The 23,005-nt window shown below is 39.8% G+C and overlaps 1 protein-coding gene across 3 annotated transcripts in view; it reads left to right on the top strand.

Moving 5' to 3' along the window:
* ATP8B4 (ATPase phospholipid transporting 8B4 (putative)) overlaps window positions 1-23,005 on the top strand; it is a 257,001-nt gene that overhangs the window by 138,159 nt on the left and 95,837 nt on the right. For all 3 annotated transcript variants that reach the window (XM_075858039.1, XM_075858037.1, XM_075858038.1), the window contains exons 8-10: window positions 8,167-8,239; window positions 11,016-11,086; window positions 19,498-19,580. In XM_075858039.1, the coding sequence (XP_075714154.1) occupies window positions 8,167-8,239; window positions 11,016-11,086; window positions 19,498-19,580 (227 nt within the window). The remainder of the gene's footprint in view (window positions 1-8,166; window positions 8,240-11,015; window positions 11,087-19,497; window positions 19,581-23,005) is intronic.

Here is a 23,005-nt window from a genome sequence, read left to right as displayed (position 1 = left end):
CCTGGAATTCCACATGCTTTTCAAGATCTCTGCTTGTTGTTATTTTGTAGGCACATTCATTGTTAACTTCCAGTGGATAATATTCTGTCCATTGTCATTTGATGATCACACAGGTGCACGGCTCGTTACAGTATGTGTATCAGAGCTGTGTCTTGTAATGATCCAAGCACCTGTGTGTCCATCACATGACCGTGGACAGACTTTTATTTACTGGAAGTAAACAATGAATGTTCCTACTGAATAACAACAGAGGAGTTCTTAAAAACGTGGAGAAATTAATACAGAAACTATATTGGAAAATTGGAAAACTTTTTAATTATAGGAAAAATAACATTAATTTGCTCAAACTGGGCATCTTTTTCAAGTATTCAATAACCACAACAATTCAAGCCATTCACGGACTCATGTGTCGCTTGAGAAAGACTGCCTGCGTGGTTCAAAATGGCAGTTATACACCTGTGCAACCCTTAGCAAAAGAACGTTGGTTCTACTTCAAACTGCTTCTATAGGATTAAGAACAAGCTAGACTCTATCTCAGAGATCAATTGGTAACATTGGGCCTAAATTGAATTTTTAGGCAGATTTTGACCTGCCTCCGCTTTTTTAGCCACAGTTTACACTGTTTTTCGCCCCGCAGCCATAAAGCTAATGCGAGCAAAAAACCCAGCGAAAAACGCTCGGAAAGGAGCGCTGCAGGTTTTTTCTGCCTCCCATTGTAAAAGGCGGAAACCACGACAAGAAAGAACATGCCGCTTTTTTTGCCGCGAGTGGCTAAAAGCCGCCCGGGAGAAAAAACGCCTCTGCCTCCCATTGAAATCAATGGGGGACGTTTTTTGGCGCCGATTCCGACGTGGTTTCCGCATCAAAATCAGCGCCAAAAAACTATGTGTGAACAGGCCCTTAGAACGATGCAGAGCTATTTCTTATAATGCATGATCTGACTTGATGAAGTTGTGTTTGGGCTGAGGAGCTTAACAATGGAAATTAGTCTCCTTAAAAGGTATTGAAAAGTTTTATTCCTAAACTCTATCAAAATATAATTGTTTTGTCTAGTGAAAGCCATTGATTCATAAACAGATGGAGGGCTGCCTAATGTAGAACTGAAGCACATTGTTATATTGTCTCCTGTGCCAAAGACCACACGCAGGCTTCTCTTTTCTAGCATAAAGGTGCATTCGTATTCACTTACATAGTCTATTATCCTTTTTTTTGTTGATCGCTGTGCTGCGTGTCAGTTTGTCAAGCTTCTTGTATGAATGTCTTCACATACAGATGTTGTTTCTTTTCAGTACAGAATAGCCTGACATGCCACTAGTTAATGATTGCCGTAGGTTTCATTATAAAAATGTTTACCTTTTCACTTACTGAATTTGTCTGAATTTAAAGTCACTTTGAACTTGCCCCCCTATTTGTGGGCAGCATATTATATAGGAAGAGCGAAGTTCTGGGCTAATGAAGGGTGGACTTGCTAAATACAGAGAAGGTTGTCAATCATTAAAGGGAATGTATCGCCTGTATTTTTTAAAATTGTATTTTACTAATTTAAACCAGATAGTGAAACATTCTATTTTTATTTTTTGTTTGTATTTTTCTTTTCTATTTTGTGTACATAATTATGGGGGCAGCCATATTTCCTGAGCTGCTGTTAACAGCATTTAGAGATTTGCTTTACAGCAGTCACATGGATCATATTAACCTGTGAACAGGAGGGGACCCATTGACTTCTATGTGAACGTTTTCTAGACATTCTCTGTGACCTGTGCAGAGGTCCTTTTGCAGGAAGGTATAGCTATGTCCATCACCTATTGTCAATGGTGAATCCTTTGTTATGTATAAGTGTCACTTTTCATTGTAATCCTGCCTGTGATGATAATGAGTTGACTGTTGTGAAGTGATCTCTACAGAACAGGACGTGTCAGTGTATTGTGAATGGTGGATCCTGTGTTATGTATAAGTGTCACTTTTCATTGTAATCCTGCCTGTAATGATAATGAGATGACTGCTGAAAAGTGATCTCTACAGAACAGAAAGTGTCAGTGTATTGTGAATGGTGGATCCTGTGTTATCTATATAAAGGTGTTACCTGTCATTGTAATCCTGCCTGTAATGATAATGAGTTGACTGCTGAGAAGGGATCTCTACAGAACATGTAGTGTCAGTGTATTGTGAATGGTGGATCCTGTGTTATCTATATAGAGGTGTTACCTGTTATTGTAATCCTGCCTGTGATGATAATGAGATGACTGCTGAGAAGTGATCTCTACAGAACAGGAAGTGGCAGTGTATTGTGAATGGTGGTTCCTGTGTTATCTATATAGAGGTGCTACCATTCATTGTAATCCTGACTGTGATGATAATGATGAGACTGATGAGAAGTGATCTCTACAGAACAGGAAGTGTCAGTGTATTGTGAATGGTGGATCCTGTATTATATATAGAGGTGTTACCTGTCATTGTAATCCTGCCTGTGATGATAATGAGATGACTGCTGAGTAGTGATCTCTACAGAACAGGAAGTGTCAGTATATTGTGAATGGTAGATCCTGTGTTATCTATATGGAGGTGTTACCTGTCATTGTAATCCTGCCTGTGATGATAATGAGATGAATGCTTAGAAGTGATCTCTACAGAACAGGAAGTGTCAATGTATTGTGAATGGTGGATCCTGTGTTATCTATATAGAGGTGTTACCTTTCATTGTAATCCTGCCTGTAATGATAATGAGAGGACTGCTGAGAAGTGATCTCTACAGAACAGGAAGAGTCAGTGTATTGTCAATGGTGGATCCAGTGTTCTCTATATAGAGGTGTTACCTTTCATTGTAATTCTGCCTGTAATGATGAGTTGACTGCTGAGAAGTGATCTCTACAGAACAGGAAGAGTCAGTGTATTGTGAATGGTGGATCCCGTGTTCTCTATATAGAGGTGTTACCTTTCATTGTAATTCTGCCTGTAATGATGAGTTGACTGCTGAGAAGTGATCTGTACAGAAAAGAGTTTGTCTAATTTGATGTAAACAATAGGTCATTTTGAACTGCCCTCTAGATGCCTATTGCCATGTCTATTTAGTGAATTCCCTAGAAAAAAACACTTCTGCAGACATCTTCTTTGTGCAGTTATTCTGCTATTTCTCCTGATGTATGAAATTGTATGAATAAATAGACTACTGTGCGTTAAAGTTCCCCTTGTCAAAATGGTGAGTCCCAACAGTATTGCTTGGACTGTGTCAGATTGTGTTGGGATTCGTCCCTTTGACAAGACAAGGGGAATGTTAACGCACAGTTGTCAATTTATTCATACAATTTCATACATCAAGAGGAATAGCAGAAGAACAGCAGAAAGCAGAGGTCGGCAGAAGTGTTATTTTATAGGGAATTCATGTATTCACTGAATAGAAATGTCAATAGTCCAATCAATGCTATTGGGACACACACTTTTTACAAGGGGAATGGTAACACCCAGTTGTCAATTTTGTTAAGTTTATTAATAGTAACAAATTAGCATTTGTGTGTATTATTATTTTTTTGGGGTATTTACCAATACTTCTTTTTTTAACCACTTCCTGACCAGGAGCTTTACCCCCTTTCCTGACCAGGCCCATTTTTAAGTTTTAGCCATGTGACAATTTAAAAGCAAATTTTTGCTCTATTATTTTTCCAACCTACATGTATTTGGTCTTGTTTTTCTCAGAACATATCGGGCTTGTGTAAAAAAAATAATAGATATATTTTACTTTTATTTAAAAAGTATGGAAGGAAAAATGGAAAAAAAAAGTTGAAAAAAAATGTGCATGTGTGATATATATATTTTTTTTTTACATCTGGTGCATGCCACTGGGTAAACACTCCTGAATGCATATTTGGCAACTTCTGCCGACTTCAACGATACCAAATATGTGTGCATTTCTTACACACTGAGCGCAAGGTGGCGCTTACAATGAATGTTGCACAAACTGGCTTTTAGAGAAAAAATTTCAAAAGCTGGTTCACTGACACCATACGACCATTACAGATGTTGTGACGTTCCCAGTCCACAAAAACTGATGGCCTATCCTCAGGATAGGCCATCAATAACTGATTGGTCAGGGTCCGACACCGGCTGTTTTGAAGTGGCCACAGTGCTCATAAGAGCGCTGCTTCCCCTCCATTTCCTTTACTGCTCACACTGTGAATCGCGGACACACTTGTAGTGGCAGTTCACAGGCTACACCGCCAGCAATGAAAGTCAATGTGGTTGCGTTGCGACCTGCAAGTAACTGCAACATGACAGTTTGGATTTCTAGCAACTGTCATGTCGTGGCAACTTGCGCGTTGCGACACAACCACATTGACTTTTATTCCATGCAGTGTAGGCTACGGGATATAGCGATCTTTGGCTGGTCGACCTGTGTTGTGCGTTCCAAAGTCGCCATGTAGAAGATAGACAAATTTATTTATAGAGAACATTTTTATTAAAAAAAAAAAAAAGCGTGTGTGGGGTTTTTCTTTTACATTACATTAATCTTCTCCATCTCTGGCAGTCTGCCAGAGAGGGAGAAGATGTAACTGGTGATTGCTGTAACAGGCAGTCACAGCGATCACCTGACCAGAGACCACTCTGAAGCTCGGTGATACAACTGTCTGCTCCTTACCGTCGGCACGCATGTTATCGCTGTGACAGGCTCTCACAGCGTTCACATAGCTGAGCTCGTTTCCGTCGGCGCGCTGAGTGGTCTCCGGGTGAAAGCTTCGTGATATCAGCTGTCATTCTGGAATGGTCCTGCAGAGTTAATTGCTGACCGCCTGGACGTTTATAGTCTATGAGCGGTCCGCAAGTTGTTAAATACATTTTAAATAGGGGGATTTTTAATTTAGATTTTTTAACTTCAATGTACTTGTATATATGTAGATGCCAGCACATTAGCCTGTGTACTGATAGTACACAGGCAGTTGTTAGGGAATATCGAAGTGTGCCCTAAGAGGAAATATGGTCAGACAGCACTGGGGTCCTTCAATGGACCCTGGGCTGTCTGGCCATACAAGGTATGGCCATCGATCGCATCACAGGGATTCCCTGTGATGCAATCAAAGGGCGGTCCCCCTTCCCATTTTCCCTTTGAATGCCGCGATCAGCTTTGATGAAGGTTTAACAGCGGGGAGAAGAGATTCCTCATCGCGCGAGCACACTTGTTTTACTCGTACGATCAGCATGACGTCTATGCTTATAATGATGCAGCAACGTCCAGCCACTCATGACGAGCATAGACGTCACGTGTCGGCAACCAGTTAAATAAACATTGGAAACAGTAAATAACAGACATATTTGGCATCCGTGTAACCGTAACAACCTGTACAATGCAGTTATTGTATGATTATTGTAATGTTATTGCAGTTTAGGACTGTTTACACCTGCGCCCGCCATACCATTGTTCTGCTCCGTCAGGAGCAGAACAAGGAAATAACAGGATACGCCGGTTCCATTGCTCCACAGACACCACCAGCGTCCAACAGAAGCAATTGACATCAATAGGTTCTGTCGGGGCGTCTGTGGTTTTACCAGAAACAATAGTGCAGCTTGCTGCACTATTGTTTCCGGTATGTTCAGTCGAATCTGCAACGGAGGCCCCTAACGGAGCCTCCAATGCAGGTGTGAACTGGCCCTTTATGTGCATTTTCCCCCAACAAAAAAAAGTTAATATAAATGCTCACTAATGCACATTGCAAAACGTTACATTTCTGGAAGTGAAATGGTTAAATTTTTACTTTTGCGGCATGCAGCTACCTCTTTCCTGCTTAGGACATGCTCAAATGGTATTTCAATTCAATCCACAAAATGGTGTTCCAAGACATTCACTTTAAGGCTCTGTCCACACCACGTCAGAGCTTTCCCAACGTATACCTCAAAGGCTGCAACATATTTTACTATATAGGCATACATCCATAGGCCTCATTGTGGAACAAAAACGTATACCCCACGGTATACCTTTTGTTACTTTTGTATGGAATAATGTAAAATGCTAAAACGTTTGGCTTGGCGTATTCAATAAGAACACATTCGGCGTAGGTGTCAGGAGCTTTTCTGGAGGATACGACGATCGTAGGGCTATGACGTGGTTTGAGGTATAAAGATTTAAAGACATGGACTCATTTTATAGTAAAGGGAGGTGATCTAATTGCCAATACACTCACATTAAGATGATGTGCAGCAACACAGATCGAGCGTTCACAATAAAATACTCGTGTTGAAAGTTTTCCAGGACAACATGTACTTGGATTGAAATAAAAGGCACTGCCTTCCACTCTGTGGCCAAATGATCTAGTAAATCAATATGTTTATTGTGCAGGGTATATTTAACAGTTGAATAAATATTTAGTATTGCCTCTAATGCACAGCCATTGCGATGTTAGTGCGTGTATACATTGAGGAGCTTTGTTCTTGCATGACAGACGTTTACCAATAGAGTCAGAACGTTTGTATATGTTGCTAAAAAGAAAAGTCCTAAAACAAAAATCTGTGTAAAATTGAGTTGCTAAATCTTATAAAAGAATATGTCTTAAAAAGTAACATAAGACAAATGGTCCGTCCTGAGAATATATACGGTTGGATAATAGCAAAATGCTAGTCTGATCGGTTGCATTTTTGTTTTAGAAATGGTAAAGTTTCTTTCTTTGCCTGTGTGAACTCGATCATCAGATGCCATGTTCAGACTGATACATTTGAGTAGTACCGAATCATTTTGCGCTTTCTATGTCATCTGCATAGCTGCTTTGAGTTGCTACTAAATGTCATATTGCATAAATAAATAAACTTGTACAAGTATTTCGATGAAAAGTCTAAGGACAGATTCACACGAATGGTGAAAACAACCGTCGCACGGCTGCATAAAAATCAATGTATTTTTTATCGGGCTATTCACACGGCTGTTTTTTTTTTTTATGGACTGTGTGAACAGTCCATGAATAGGACATGTCCTATTTTTGCCGATTTTCAGAATACCTCAATAGACTCAAATCTATGGGGATCTGTGAAAATGGATCCCGCATAGATGCAAATCACCCATGAAAAACTGCAGTTTTTACGGCCGATTTAACACGCGTTTTTGTGAATAAGGCCTAAGTTCACAGCACTGAAGAATACGTTGCCATAACATAAATAACAGAAGTACTGAAGGATCAATCGTCTAGTGAGTTGGTACACATACCGTGGCGAACATAAAGGAGCTAAATGAGAATGCTCCCATGCAGTTGCTGCCTGCACACTCTGACCTTGCAAGTAAATGCTGAAAATGAATGAGTAGTATTTTTCTAGAGTAATTCTATACCAACTGTGTATGTGGAAAATATTTATTTTCACTGCATTTTTTTATATTTAGGTGTCTTACGAGCTATGCAATGCAACAAATAATGTATTGAGGAAAAATATCATCCACCCCAGTTATGGCCCTGTTCACACAGAGTATTTTGCAGGCAGAAAAATCTGTAAATTTTGACCTTCCTGCAGAAAACTTGCTGCGTTTTTCTCTCCGCGGACCTCAAGTGCCGCGGGCAAAATCTTCCGTGAAAACTGCGATCTCTGCCTCCCATTTATGTCAATGGGAGGTCAGAGATGGAAACGCCCAAAGAAAGGGCATGTTACTTCTTTTTCCCACGAGCGTTTTTTTACCGCTCCCTGGAAAAAAACCGCCTCTGCCTCAATCAACGGGAGGTGATTTCAGGGGTGTTTTTTGCCGCTGTTTCTGACGCGGTTTCCGTGTCATAAACAGCGCCAAAATACTCTGTGTGAACTAGCCCTTATACTATACTTGGGTGGAATAACTTTTTAATGTATGATGAATGAACATAGAGAAAGCTTTCCTTAGTTCTGTGCTGGTTTCAAAAAGAAAAAAATAGGTTTGAGTTATTTTCGCTTTTCTTGTTCTTGTGCAGAAAGGATTTGGAAATCTTCCTAAATAAATTGTTTGTATGTCTGTATGGGAAGGAAATTCATCCTCGTTTGCACTTAGTTCACCAATTTTCTTTCCATGGTATCACATTAGTGGGCAAGCCCGGAATGTCATGGTTTTACATCTTGACTGCTTATGTTCCTTTGTTTCAGAATTACCGAGGCTTCAGGCTGATTGAAAATGGCAGCAGGAATTCTGTGAGACAAAATCAATTATGCTTTTCTATTTCTCTTTGTCTTTTACAGACTGCAAAATGAGAAGTGGATGAATGTAAGAGCGGGCGATATCATCAGACTGGAGAACAATCAGTTTGTGGTTGTAAGTAATATTTATGTCGCACTATGTGTCCAATATTTTACTTGACGTTGATTTTTATGACTGCAGGTAAGATATAGGAAGATGAAGTACATCAAAAACTTTTAGTTATTTTAAATGCAGCTGTCATCGGATTCGCCAAGTAAAGTGACATAGGCAGTTATTCCCTAGACTGCACCCCATACTTGAGCTAGTAGGTGTTAACAAGGTGCTTCCCCTCAAACTGCTGTTCGGAGAGCAACTAAGTAGGCACGCTTACCACCTCTACCCACCGTTTCAACTCTCTAAGGAAATCTAAGGTGTCTGTTTTTTAAGGTGCATCTTGCTGATGACCGATGCTTTTTAGTGCCCATATTTTCCCTGGGTCCAAATAGAAGGAAGAATAACAAATTAAATTTCACGTATTGAGGGAGAATTTTTAAATTCTGTCTCAAATTTAGGATAAAAATACACCAAACAAAAAAACTGCACCATATTAATCACATTGGTGCATGTCGTTTGATCAATTTGGCACATCTGTCTAAACAGGTTAGACACTTTTCTCTTACTTATTAGGCCACATCATGGCTGGCGTAGTTTACACCAGTATTTTGCGCTAAAAGAATAGCGCACGCCATTAACAAATCTGGTGCATTTTACAACACCCCATTTTCTGGACGTTTTTTTATTACTACTGTCAAGTGAGGTGTGAAAGTGTCTATGAACACATAATAAATTTGATTCACATCATGTCCTGGTGCGATATGCCAGCTGATCTGTCTAACGTTATGGAAACTATTTTATTCTCATTATGCAAAGGATGAAATAGCTAAAAATGAATCCAGTGTGTGTACAGAGAGATATTTGTTGGAATGCATAAAGTTCTACAAAATACATGATTGCACCGAATCACATCAAGACCAGGATATTAAATAAAATAAAAAAATTGCCTTGTTTTATATTATCAAATATATCTCCTTAATGCAATGATTCCCAAACGTATTACTATGGGAAACCCCTGAACAATTTTTCCATTCTCGGGAGAACACCGTTTATTCCAGTCTCTAAGAAGTTTGGTGTAGGGGCGAGTAAAGCATTCTATAATTCTTGCCTAGAACTATATTCTGGTTTATTTGTGTTGACTATTTTGAGAAGCATCTTTTAAGCAGGTTGAAATCCGTTTTCTATCTCTGATGTAAAAGTGACCGGTCTTGCTACTGTGTTATGGGGAACCCTTGACCAGGTTATGAGGACTCCCTGGGTTACAGTAAACCCTTGTTGGGTAACGCTGCGCTAATGGTTTGTAGTGGTATCTTTACAGCTGCTCTGCTTGCAATACTGCGTTATCGCCTAAAGATGGCAGAAGTGCTGTTCGGCAAAAGTGATCAATCCTTTATGACTGTTCTCTCAATGTAATGGTTCTAAAAGAGCATCTAAGAGACACATTTTATATAACTATTTCATATGTTCAGTTTTTTTATTTTATATGTCTGTCATTTTTGTGACCAAAAAGGAAAAAAAAACATTGATGAAAGAAAGTTCTTAAATTGCCAACATCACACTGCATACCTAAATATATGTATATTATTACCCTGTATCTAACAGTTGTGCAGCGACTACTTATAATCATACTATATATATTAATGTCTAGATTTACTTTCTGCTACATAGTAAAGGTTTTGGAGGGTGATATAGCTGCCAGTAGATGTAAGACTGTATTGCCATAATTCTGCAACTCATGGTTTTACTATCAGAAGTTGGTCAGACAATTGAAATTTGCGGTAACTTGAAGTTTAAGAGGGTGTGTGGCGTTTTTTTTTATGCAGGTTCATCTGATGAATTTTGCAGTTATATTTGAATATGTATATTTAATAAATATATTTATTATACTTTATCCCTCTATCCGAGTGCCATTTTTCCCTGTTTCTGTCATTTCCCTTATTTTCTCCCCCTCATTCTAAATTCACTAGGGAGGCACCATACTTTAATGTACTGCATTATGAGGGTCTTTTTGAGATCTGCTTCTTTGGTTTTTTACCTCCTCATATGTCTGTTTTAGTCAATAATTGTATTCTCCATAAAATAATAATGCTGGAGCTTTTTTTCTTACAAATCTGCATTGTGCTGTTCCTCTGTTATTCCTACTAGAAATTGATGAATACATTGATAACTGGGTGTTACCAGTTAGAGGTGTGTCCCTACACAGTCTGACACTGTTCAATCAGTGCTGAGAGTGTCAGAATGTGTAGGGAATCATCCGTTTGACAAGGGGAATGATAACATCCAGTTGTCAATTTACTTATGCATTTCTAGGAGGAATAACAGGGGAACGACACAACACAGAGTTCTAAGAAAAGATGCTCCAGAATTGTTATTCCAAGGGTAATACAGGTATTTACTAAAACAGACATGTCAGGAGAGATGACAGATCCTCTTCAAATGTGATAACTGGTTAAATTATGTAAAATAATTGCAGGCTACAGAATACAAATACATAATATGTTTTGCTATTTATTATTATTTATGTTCTCATTCTATACATGGAATGATGTCTTCATTATATTGAGGGTGCGGTCACTGTAAACGCATACAATGAAGTCTTGGTAAACAATGAATTGTCATTGGCCACTGTACACAAAATGAATTGTGTTAGCTGCGGCAGTCCTGTTAGTGATATCTGCTTTTTGTTAACATTGTTCCACTGAAAATGATGTAGCTGTCTCATTGACCGGGTATAGTGCAATATGGCAAATTGAATATTTATGCCAAACCCATAAATATTATCCTTTCTGTTTAACAGGCCGACATGCTCCTTCTGTCCAGTAGTGAGCCACATGGTCTCTGTTACGTGGAAACAGCCGAACTTGATGGGTGAGAGCTTGCTTTCTTTTTTTTTTTTTTTGTGCTGCTGCTGCTTCTTACTGTTAGGCTCTGTTCATATAGAGTTTTTTTGCAGGCAGAAAAATCTGGCTCAAAACTCCTTCAGGAATTTTGAGGTAGATTTTGACCAGCCTGTAACTTTCGCCACGATTTTCGCTGCATTTTTCGCCCGTGGCAATTGAGCGCCGCGGGTGAAAAATGATTTCTCTGACTTCCATTGATTTCAATGGGAGGTCAGAGGAGGAAACCGCAGCATGAATACACTGGACACCTTCATCTCCGCACGATGTGAGCGCTGCAACATTCACAATGTTATCCTAAATCACTAAACTATCAGACATGATTGATAGACCGCTGAAATCGGAATATCAGTCCCTACTTTATGCTGCCCTTTTGAGATGGCAACATAAAGTCAGTGACAAGTTTCTTTTAATGATCTTCCCTGTGATTCTCCAGTGCCAGGAGCCACAACTTGCCATTGTTTTTCACTTATTCATCTCTGAAGGCATCTGTGCTAGCTGAAGTTGCTTCCCATGACACTTCTTGCTTTCCCTGATTTTCTGAGAGAGTACAGTCTAGATAAGCATGTAACATATAACACACCAAAACTTGCTGACAATGTTTGGAAGATTGGAGAGTTTTTCACCAATCCTCTAACGTTATGAGCTGTGCCCTTTAGAAATGTAATAACCGTTACTGTTGTATATGGTTTTTCAATCTCATGAAAGCCTGATGAACATTAAAGACCACTTACATAAGGACGCTACATTTTAATATGCCTATATATGACTTTAGGCTCTACAATAATTACATAAAAACTTGGTACCTGCTTCTCTTTTTTTTTTTTAAATAAAGTCTTGTACATTTGCACGTGATCAGCCTTTGTTTTTTTATGCTATAGTATAGTAGTTATATTTAACCTTGTAATTGATTTCATATTGAGTTATGAATCTTGTTTAACATTTCAGTAAAATTTGTAAGTATTTGTTTGCGCGCTACATCATACGTAATCAACTGCAGCTAGTCAGGTGGATTTAGTATATTTCTATATTTCTTCTCTATTGTAAACACAAAAGTATCAATGAATGAATGATGATGCAATTAAGATATCAAAACAGCTAGTAGGATTTGATTATATTACTGAAAGCAGCCTTTTCCTTCATATTTTACATATACATGGTGTTTTTTTTTTACTATGATTAAGCTTAAATATATATACACTACCGTTCAAAAGTTTAGGGTCACTTAGAAATGTCCTTATTTTTTAAAGGAAAGCAGTTTTTTTCAATGAAGATAACATTAAATTAATCAGAAATACACTCTATACATTGTTAATGTGCTAAATGACTATTCTAGCTGCAAACGTCTGTTTTTTAATGCAATATCTACATAGGTGTATAGAGGCCCATTTCCAGCAACCATCACTCCAGTGTTCTAATGGTAGATTGTGTTTGCTAACTGTGTTAGAAGGCTAATGGATGATTAGAAAACACTGGTGAAATTATGTTAGCACCGCTGTAAACAGTTTTGCTGTTTAGAGGAGCTATAAAACTGACCTTCCTTTGAGCTAGTTGAGAATCTGGAGCATTACATTTGTGGGTTCGATTAAACTCTCAAAATGGCTAGAAAAAGAGAGCTTTCATGTGAAACTCGACAGTCTATTCTTGTTCTTAGAAATGAAGGCTATTCCATGCGAGAAATTGCCAAGAAACTGAAGATTTCCTACAACGGTGTGTACTACTCCCTTCAGAGGACAGCACAAACAGGCTCTAACCAGAGTAGAAAGAGAAGTGGGAGGCCCCGCTGCACAACTGAGCAACAATACAAGTACATTAGAGTCTCTAGTTTGAGAAATAGACGCCTCACAGGTCCTCAACTGGCAGCTTCATTAAATAGTACCCGCAAAACGCCAGAGTCAACGTCTACAGTGAAGAGGCGACTCCAGGATGCTGGCCTTCAGGGCAGAGTGGCAAAGAAAAAGCCATATCTGAGACTGACTAATTAAAGGAAAAGATTAATATGGGCAAAAGCACACAGACATTGGACAGAGGAAGATTGGAAAAAAGTGTTATGGACAGATGAATCGAAGTTTGAGGTGTTTGGATCACACAGAATAACATTTGTGAGACGCAGAACAACTGAAAAGATGCTGGAAGAGTGCCTGACGTCATCTGTCAACCTTGTCAATGTCTTAACTATATTTTCTAGTCATTTTGCAACTCATTTGATAAATATAAGTGTGAGTTTTCATGGAAAACACAAAATTGTCTGGGTGACCCCAAACTTTTGACCGGTAGTATATATATATATATATATATATATATATATATATATATATATATATATATAAAACCATAGGACAGGTAACCAGGACTTCAAGATTTGATGTAAAACGATTGGTTTAATCAGCACCAAGTAGGCAACGTTTTGGTTCACATCTGAAACGTTGCTTACTTGGAGGTGATTAAACAAACCGTTTTTCATTAAAATCTTGAAGTCCTGATGCTGTTACCTGTCCTATGGTTTCTTCTATATTCATTTTGGGAAATTGATTCATTCTCTGGTAACGTGCACATGGCTTGATTTTCAGCTGTTTTGGAGTGCTGTGTTCATCTTTGTTTGGACTGTATGTATATATGTGTGTGTATAATCCTATTGTTCCAATGTTTTTATTTAATTACATGCCGTTTTGGCTGACACTCAGTCGGTAGCACTCTTGCCTTGCCATACTGGGATCTTGGATTCAAATGCTCCAGGTACTCCAGTATCCTCCCATTATACTGATAGGTAAATTGACTTCCTATGAAATTGACCCTTCTGTGTGTATGTTTTTTAGATAGAGAATTGTGATTGTGAGGCCTATTAAGAATTGATGTATAGTGCTGCTGAGTATGTTGCCGCTGTATAAGCAGCAGGAAAAATATATATACTGTATATATTTACTTTTCCCATGTCAATAGGGTAGATCTAAGGCTTCGTTCACATCTGCGTCAGGGCTCTGTTCATGAATCCCGTCTGAGCTTTCCATCAGGGGAAACCGTGAACGGAACCTTGACTGAAACAAATGGAAATGAATAGTGCAGTTGACTACGGTGTTGATTCCGTCAAAACTACAGAACCCTTGCACAACGGTGACAAACAGAAACCATTTGCATCGGATCCATCACCATTGAAATCAATAGTGATGCAAACGGAAACCTATGGTCAGGGTTTCGTTCATGGGTTCCCCTGACGGAAAGCTCAGACAGAACACATGAACGGAGCCCTGACACACATGTGAACGAAGCCTAAGTTACAGTTTCATTACCATGTTTTCACCAAAATGTAAAACATGTACTTGAAGATAGGGACAACTAGCTCTCATACTGGTAGAAATTATTTACATAGCTGAAACTTTCATGAATGGCTCCACACTGTCACGGCTGAGGGGTATGTGGACCCACTAGACCGCTCCGTCGTAGCGGAGAAGCAGCTAGGCAAACAATAGTCAATAACAGTCTCTCGGATAAGAGTACCTGGGAGGATGTACAGGCAGATGCTCTGAGTAGCAGACACGTGGCACAGGTGATGCTTGGCATGGCAGATGACACCAGATTTGGCAGATGACACCAGACGTGGCAAATGATTCCAGATGTGGCAGATGAGGCACACACGACTCCAACAATAGGCTTAGGAACAGGATGGAAACACAGCAACAGGATACGGGAAGCAGGAAATGCGAACACTGGGAGCAGGATACAACATTTGCATAGACGAACACAGGAAAACTGACAACGCTCAGGCAAGGAGAGGAAGGGCAGAGCCCTTTTTAAAGTCCAGGGTGTTACCGGGTTGATTGGGAAACTTTAGACAGGTGCTGACCCTTTAAGTTTGGAAGTGAGCGTGCACGCGCTCCCTACAGGACACAGGAGAGCACTGCAATCGTGTGTGCCGACGTCTCTAAGGAGGGAGATGCCAACATGAAGATACAGTCCTGCGGTCGCGGCTGCCGGTAAGTGGTACGTGCGGCCGGTCAGCAACCGCGGCCATAACAGTACTCCCCCCCCTTACGCCCTCTCCTCTTAGGTGCAGAGCTTAAGAGGAACTTTTGGATGAGAGCTGGGGCATTGGTGTTCTCCTTCGGCTCCCAAGACCTCTATCTTCAGGACCAAACCCTTTCCACTCCACCAGATAGAATGTCTTTCCTGCTACTCTCTTGTAGTCCATAATCTCTTTCACCTCAAAGATGTCAGAAGAACCCCTGAGAGCAACTGCAGAACGAGGAGACTTACTGTGGAGGTTCAGAACCACGGGTTTCAGGAGGGATACATGAAATGAGTTGGGGATTCTGAGGGTAGGAGACAGCCGAAGTTTATAGGACACAGGGTTGATTTGTTGCAAGACTTGAAAAGGTCTGAGGAACCAGGGAGCAAATTTATAAGAAGGAATTTTTAACTGGCTGGTTTTTCTAGAAGATAACCAGACTTTGGTTCCTGGGAGAAACTGAGGAGGTCCTCTTCTTCGCTTATCAGCATTCCTCTTCGTGCGGTCGACCGCCTGCAGGATAGATGACCTGGTCAGCTGCCAGATGTGAACAAAGTCCCCAAACGCAGAGTTAGCTGCGGGTACCTGAGATGTAACAGGAACTGGAAGAGGGACCCGTGGGTGTTGGCTGTAAGCGATGAAGAATGGACTAGAGACAGTAGATTCACTTGTGTGATTGTTGTAAGAGAACTCGGCCCAAGGAAGAAGTTGCACCCAGTTGTCATGCTGAACAGAAATGAAGGGACGAAGGTAATTCTCCAGTATTTGGTTAATTCTCTTAAGTTGGCCGTTAGACTGAGGCGGAGGAAAAGTCCAATTTAATATCAAGGAGTTTACAGAGGGCTCTCCAGAACTTTGAAGTGAAGTGAGGAGACAAAGTCCACATTACCTTTAGGCAGCGTGGGCCACCAGTATTGCCGTACAATTAGGTCCCGAGTTTTACGGACGCCACAGTGCCTGGCCAGTTTGGAACTGTGTCCCCAGCGAAGAATCTTTCTCCTACCTGCAAGACGGACGAAGGTCTTCCCAGGAGGATTGTCTCTGATTTGCAAAGGATTGATGGGAATAGCACTAGAAGGGTCTATAATATATTGAAGGGTCTATTCAGGGTATTCTGTCCCAAATGACTGGGACAGGGCATCGGCCCTCACATACATGTCTGCGTGACAGAAGTGGAGCACAAACTGGAAACGGCCGAAGAAGAGCGACCACCTGGCTTGACGAGGATTTAACCGCTGAGCAGACTGGAGATAGGTAAGATTCTTGTCGTCGGTAAAGATGATGATAGGACGTATGGCGCCCTACAGCAAATGTCACCACTCTTCCAAGGCCAATTTGATTGCCAGTAACTCCCAATCCCCAATGGACTAATTGTGCTATGCGGGGGAAAAGTCTTGAGTAGTAGCCACACACCACTGCCTTACCCTTGGCGTTGCTTTTGAATAGAAGTGTATCTGCACCAAGAGAGGTGAAAATTGTGTCCCAAAATGTTTATTATTTTTAAAAGTTATGAGCTTTTTTCCCATGTATGCAAATTGGGCTATACTAGACAAGTGGATGTCAACACCAGCGAATCTCCTGAGGTGGAGCTACCTCACAGCCTCTGGCGCTGTCCTATCAGCATGAAGCTGCTTCACACACCGTGTGAGAGACAGAGGCTGGAGGGAAAGGGAATCACTTCACATAGCCATGTCTCCGGCTGTGGACCACCTAGAACAGTGGCATATGACAGATGAGATTCTAATCCTTCATATGGCACCAGGATCGCAATTCTAGCTGTGAAACAACCGGAGGTATCACCAGTTGAAAACACAGTCAGGAATGGAAGCTGTATACTATATGATCACGTGTTGCTGGGCTGGGAAAAGGAGAACTGTATGATGCTGATTGGGCAGCGTCATACAGAAAACATTACACTGCCCAGAGTGAAAAGAAAGAGTCTCCTCCTATTTGGCTATTAGAGCCAAACTAGCAGATTTAGAAAAATGCTTATAAGTTTGCAAATAATATATTTTTTTTAAAAAATTACTCTATTAGATTAGTTTGGAGATAGGGGGTTTACACTTTGCAGTAGTATGCCGCGTGAAAAAATAGCACTTTTTACAGCTAATTTTTGCAGTTTTGTAATGCGATTATTGGCCATGCGGTTTTTACAGGTGAAACATATATATATTTTTTTTAACATGTTTCATTTAAAACTCTGACAATAACCGCACTGCTAAACTGCGGTCATTCGTGGTAAAATGCATGCAGTTTTGCTGATCGTGATAAAAAGCATGCAGTTTTTGCCATACGATATTAAATCCAGCCTAAAACCACTGCCAGGCAGCAAGTGAACAGTCAGTTCTTGAAGTTTAGTATTGGAAGCAGGAGAAATGGACGAAAGTAAGGCTAGAGCTACACCTAGACTTTTTGTAGTGCTACTGATTGATTTAAATTATTGAGCTACAGCTGCAGTCTACATGCATGCAATCTTGTGGACTGCAGCTGTCACTCAAGAGTTAAAACCAGTTAGTAGACAAAAAGTCTAGGTGTATCCTTGGCCTAAGAATGTTAATGACTTTGACAAGGGCCAAACTGTCAAATACTTACTTAGGGCAAAATTTTCAGGTGTCATTCGCTTTAAAGGGCATTTCCAGCTTGAGTGGTCCTCTCCTGTCAAGTTGCTAGACAATAGCTTGCTAAAAGTGGACAGCATAAAAGTGGCATTCTGACCTTTTTTTTTATTTTTATTTTTTTATTATGTTATTCCATTTCAATTATTATTATTATTATAATAAATTATTATAAAGATATTTATCACCTATCCTGTGGTTAGGTGATAAATGATGATTATAAGAAAAACCCTTTTAAGTGTTAGATTTAATAGGAAATTAGATTTTTGGATAGAGATTAAGTTACATAGTTACATAGTTACATAGTTAGTACGGCTGAAAAAAGACACTTGTCCATCAAGTGATGGAACAAATACATTATTGCCAGTCAGTTGGTCAATCCAATTGTCAGATCATCTTTATAAACGTGTTTATACACGTTTTGGTAGAGTGTACGATTCAACTAATTTCCGTTGTGGCTTATCATCGTCTAAATTTGTAAATACACCTAGGCAAACTTTTTTGATTGTCGAAATCACAATTACACAGCTTCAGATATGCTAAGGGTGCCTTTACGTGCTCCAAATTTCAGCATACCTGAAGATCTGCAATCACGATTTCAGCCATCAAAGGTGGTTGCCTATGAGTATTTGTAAAACCAGCACAAACGAGAAATTGTCTAATAAAACGCTTTATCGAAGAGTGTGTAAAGGCTCCCTAAGGACGACTCTTTGCCATTATTCTGACATTAAAAAGTGCCTTACTTTCGCCATAATTTATGACTTTTTGCCATTTTCCACAGCTTACACCAATTTTAAAAAGTGGGAGGGGCGGTGCCACCCGCAGGCCTGCAGATTTACTATCATTTACACCAGATACTGGCATAAATTATAGCGGAAATCTACACCAGCTTGTAGCTTGCATATATTTCACTTTCTGTTGCATGGACAGCACAAGAAGCGACAATTTTATTAAAGGGAGTTTCCAGCCATAAGAAATTTATGACTTATTCTCAGGATAGACCATCAATATCTGATCGGCAGGGGTCTGACTCCCGGCACCCCCGCTGATCAGCTTTTGAAAGGGCTGCGGCGCCTATGCGAACGCTTCTTCCCCTTCGTTCCTTACCTGCTTGTACTGTGAATCGCCGACACACTTGTATCGGTGGTTCTCAGCATTACAGCCTTCTCCCATGAAGGGGAAGCAGCTGCCCTTTCAAAACAGCTGATCGTCAGGGGTACCGAGAGTTGGACTGCCTATGATAAGATATTGTTGGCCTATCATGATGATAAGCCATCAATTTCTTATGACTGGAAAACCCCTTTAAGAGCCTTGCACCTCCTAATAAATTAGTCGCATCTTACTCCTGCTGAGTTCAGACTAAGACTGGCATATGAAATGCCAGCCTTCGGAAATCTGCCCCCTAGTTTATTCTTGTTTTGTAACTTGACTTATTATGGTAGGTTGCCTTTTATTTGTGAGCAAAAAACTCACTTGTAATTATAATGTGCACACAGAACACTAACAATTCGACTTTTGTATATGTGTGGAATGACAGCTCCAGATCATAAATCATACCAAGGTACCTCTAATGACAATGTTTATGACAAAGTAATATCACTCTAGCAGAATGGTAATGTTAACGCTGGTGTGTTGCTGCTGTTAATTCTTGTCACTTCTTGTGCCTGCGTGCCAGAATTGTGTTATTATTACAATGTACAGGTGGATGAGACGATTAATACTTGTGTTAATATGACAGATTGTATATTATTGCATATTTTTCAGAGAGACTAATCTAAAAGTTCGGCAAGCTCTGCCAGTAACTGCTGACCTTGGAGAGGATATTTCCAGGCTAGCAGAATTTGATGGTAAGTAAGGAACTATTGTATAATAATGTCATGGTTTGAAAATGTTGTCTGAATCTCAAGAGATGTTATTGATATATATTTCCTGCAACCAGATCATGTAATATGCAATACATAACAAAAGCCAAATAATCACTCATGTTATAGTTGTGGAATAGTTAACATAGTCTTCCGTTTGCTAAGGACAGTGCAATATTTCAGGCCCATTTAGGGATTGGACTGATATTATGGCTTGATCAGTAGATGATCAGTAGAAACCAGAGGTTTTAGAAAGTATCAAAGTCTCTCTGCTATTATGCATTTTGTGATTTTTCACATTTACAGCTGGCTAGGAAAAAAAGTTAAGAATGTTTTTCTGCCATTTCATTGAAAAAATGTTTTGACTGATATGTTGATCTGTTTTCATCTGGATCCAGATATTGCTGACTGCAGGTTACCCGCTTTAACCCCTTAATGACCAGCCTATTTTAAACCTTAATGACCAAGCCATTTTTTATGTTTTTCCATCGTCGCATTCCAAGAGCTATAACCTTTTTATTTTTGCGTCGACATAGCTGTATAAGGTCTTGTTTTTTTGCGGAACAAGTTGTATTTTTTAATAGCACCATTTTGAGGTACATATTATTTATTGATTAACTTTTATTAACTTTTTATTGGGGGGGAATAGAAAAAACCCTGAAATTTCGCCACACTTTTTCGCGTCTTAAATCTACGCCGTTTATCGTGTGATATAAATAACACAATAACTTTATTCAGCGGGTTGTTACGATTGCAACGATACCAAATTTGTATAGCTTTAGTATGTTTTACTACTTTTACACAGTAAAAACGCTTTTTTTTCAAAATTATTTGTTTTTGTGTCTCTATATTTGAAGACCCGTAACATTTTTATTTTTTCGCCGATGCGGTTGTATGAGGGCTTTTTTTTGCGGGAAGACTTGTAGTTTTTATCGGTACCATTTTGGAGTAGATGCGACTTTTTGATCACTTTTCATTACATTTTTTTTAAGTCAGGATTCACAGAAAACAGCAATTTTCCCATAGTTTTGTATTTACATTTTTTACGGCGTTCACCGTGCGGGTTAAATAATGTAATCGATTTATAGTCGGGGTCGTTACAGACGCGGCGATACCAAATATGTGTAACTTTAGTAAAGCATTTTGTAAGGGGAAAAGGTGGGTTTTTCATTTTTTTTCAGATTTTTTTTAAAATTAACTTTATTAAACTTTTTTACTAGTCCCACTAGGGGACTTTAATATGCGATTCTCCGATCGCTATTATAATACACTGTAATACTTTTGTATTGCAGTGTATTATGCCTGTCCGTTTAAAACGGACAGGCATCTGCTAGGTCATTCCTCCGGCATGATCTAGCAGGCATTCGCTCCAGGCAGACCTGGGGGCCTTTATTAGGCCCCCGGCTGCCATTAGAGACACAGACACTCGGCGATCATATCGGTGGGTGTCGGTGGGAGAGAGAGGGACCTCTCTCCAAAACCACTCAGATGCGGTGCACGCTATTGTGCACCTCATCTGAGGGGTTAAATGGGTGAGATCGATACATATATCGATCTCACATGGCAGAGCAGGGACGCCCCCAGCCCTTAGCTACCTCTGGCAGCTGAGAGCAGGGAGATTTGACGGCTCCCTGCTCTGTTTACTTTATCCTGATGCAGTGCCGTAAAAAGGCATATGCATCAGAATAAAGCCCGTTAGTGGCCGCCGTGAAAAGGCGTATTGGCGGTCACTAACGGGTTAAGAGAATGGGAAATATGCAAATGTATTCTACCGCACTAACCTATGGTGCTGTCAAATGTCCCTGTCTGAAACGGACTACTGTTCCTGTTTTGTTTTTTTCATGCCTATGCAACTAAAGTTTCTTAAAAAAGGAACATATATTACATTCTAAAATAGTTCCCTTGGGTGGGGGACACTGGATACTTGCTGTTGGTATTTATTGGTCACAATCATTGTTCTCTTTTGCTAGTATATGTAACAATTGCAGTAAATTCAACTTATGCACATGTGGTCCTGAGTATCTCTCCTCCTCTTTTTACAAAACCCCAAAGTAAACCCTTAGTTAAACATATCTCTGGAAAAAAGACCTCATTAATCTTAACAATTGATTTTGCATGTGAAACATGTGGAAAAAGATAGAGACTAGTGGTGTGAGCAGGAAGAAAGAAACAACTGATGCAGAGAGACAAGTAGGTAATTCACACTTTACCATCATGTGCCCTCCTCTTACATCCCTGCTTACTTTCAACCCTCCATATGCGCTCCAGCTGTCACAGGCAACTGTGCGTACTATTGCTGTAAAGTAGAAATGTCCAGGAGAGCTTGCCAGCAAAACAGTAGGCCATACATTTTCATAGGAACACTGGAGGGATGTATCAAAACTGGTGCAAAGGAAAAGTGGATGAGTTGCCTGTGACAAGCAATCAAATTCCACCTATCATTTTTTAGAGTTTTTTTGGAAAATGATATATTGGCAACATATTGATTGCCAAGGGCAACTTCTCCACTTTTCCTTTGCACCAGTTTTGATATATCTCCCCCACTGTGTGTAGTGTAGTGTAGTGTAGTGTAGTGTAGTGTAGTGTAGTGTAGTGTGTAAAAATTGTCTGTACTCGGTTCCGAGTGCCTGTGAATACAGTGTCCGCACATGTCCTGTTCACCGAGAGCTTTTGGATGAGTCTCTCGTTTGGCAGATATGAGTTCATTTTTATTTATTTTTTCTCATGGAGCATTGCTTATAAATAAGTCTCCATATACCCTTGCTGGGTCTCTTCAATGTGAACCAGTACCTCCCTTGGATTGGATTTTCATAGCCAAACATCCACATACAAACCTAAGATTACTGCGCACAATGCTGAAATGGTGTAAAATACACTAGCATTGGACTGAGGATCAGTGGAAATATGTTCTCTTAAATAATTATAATTAGTTTCTATATCCCACAGTCTTTTGCATGCATTTAGGTTTTGGTTAGTGCCATGAGAATGCTTTCTGCCCAAATGAGTAGTGCCAATTGTAAAGTTTGGTAATATAGGTGTGTTTGCATGGCTTGGTCTGGGCAGATTATTGCCAGTAAAGAAAATCATATGGGAAAGTTCACACATAACATAATCACTGCAGAATTTCCAACTGGATTTTCCGTGCGAAAATTCCGCAGCGTATTAATGTAGCAGAAAAGTGGATGAAATTCCAACAAATCTCATCCACATGCTGCGTGAAAAATATGCAGAAAAGAAGTGCAGAAATTGACCTGTAGTGCGGATTCTCAATGTGCAGCAGGTCCATTTCTCCTGCGAAAACGCTGCAGAAAATCCGGTCAGAAATTCGGAGGTTTATGCAACGTATGAACAACCTTAATAACAACAATCTGGGGGATTTTATGTTTGCAACGTTGTAGTGTGTTTTGGTG

This window comes from Rhinoderma darwinii, chromosome 3, assembly GCF_050947455.1.
Source record: "Rhinoderma darwinii isolate aRhiDar2 chromosome 3, aRhiDar2.hap1, whole genome shotgun sequence".
Lineage (NCBI taxonomy): Eukaryota > Metazoa > Chordata > Amphibia > Anura > Rhinodermatidae > Rhinoderma > Rhinoderma darwinii.
The sequence above is the reverse complement of the archived record's forward strand: the minus strand, read 5'-3'. Positions and strand labels throughout refer to the sequence as shown.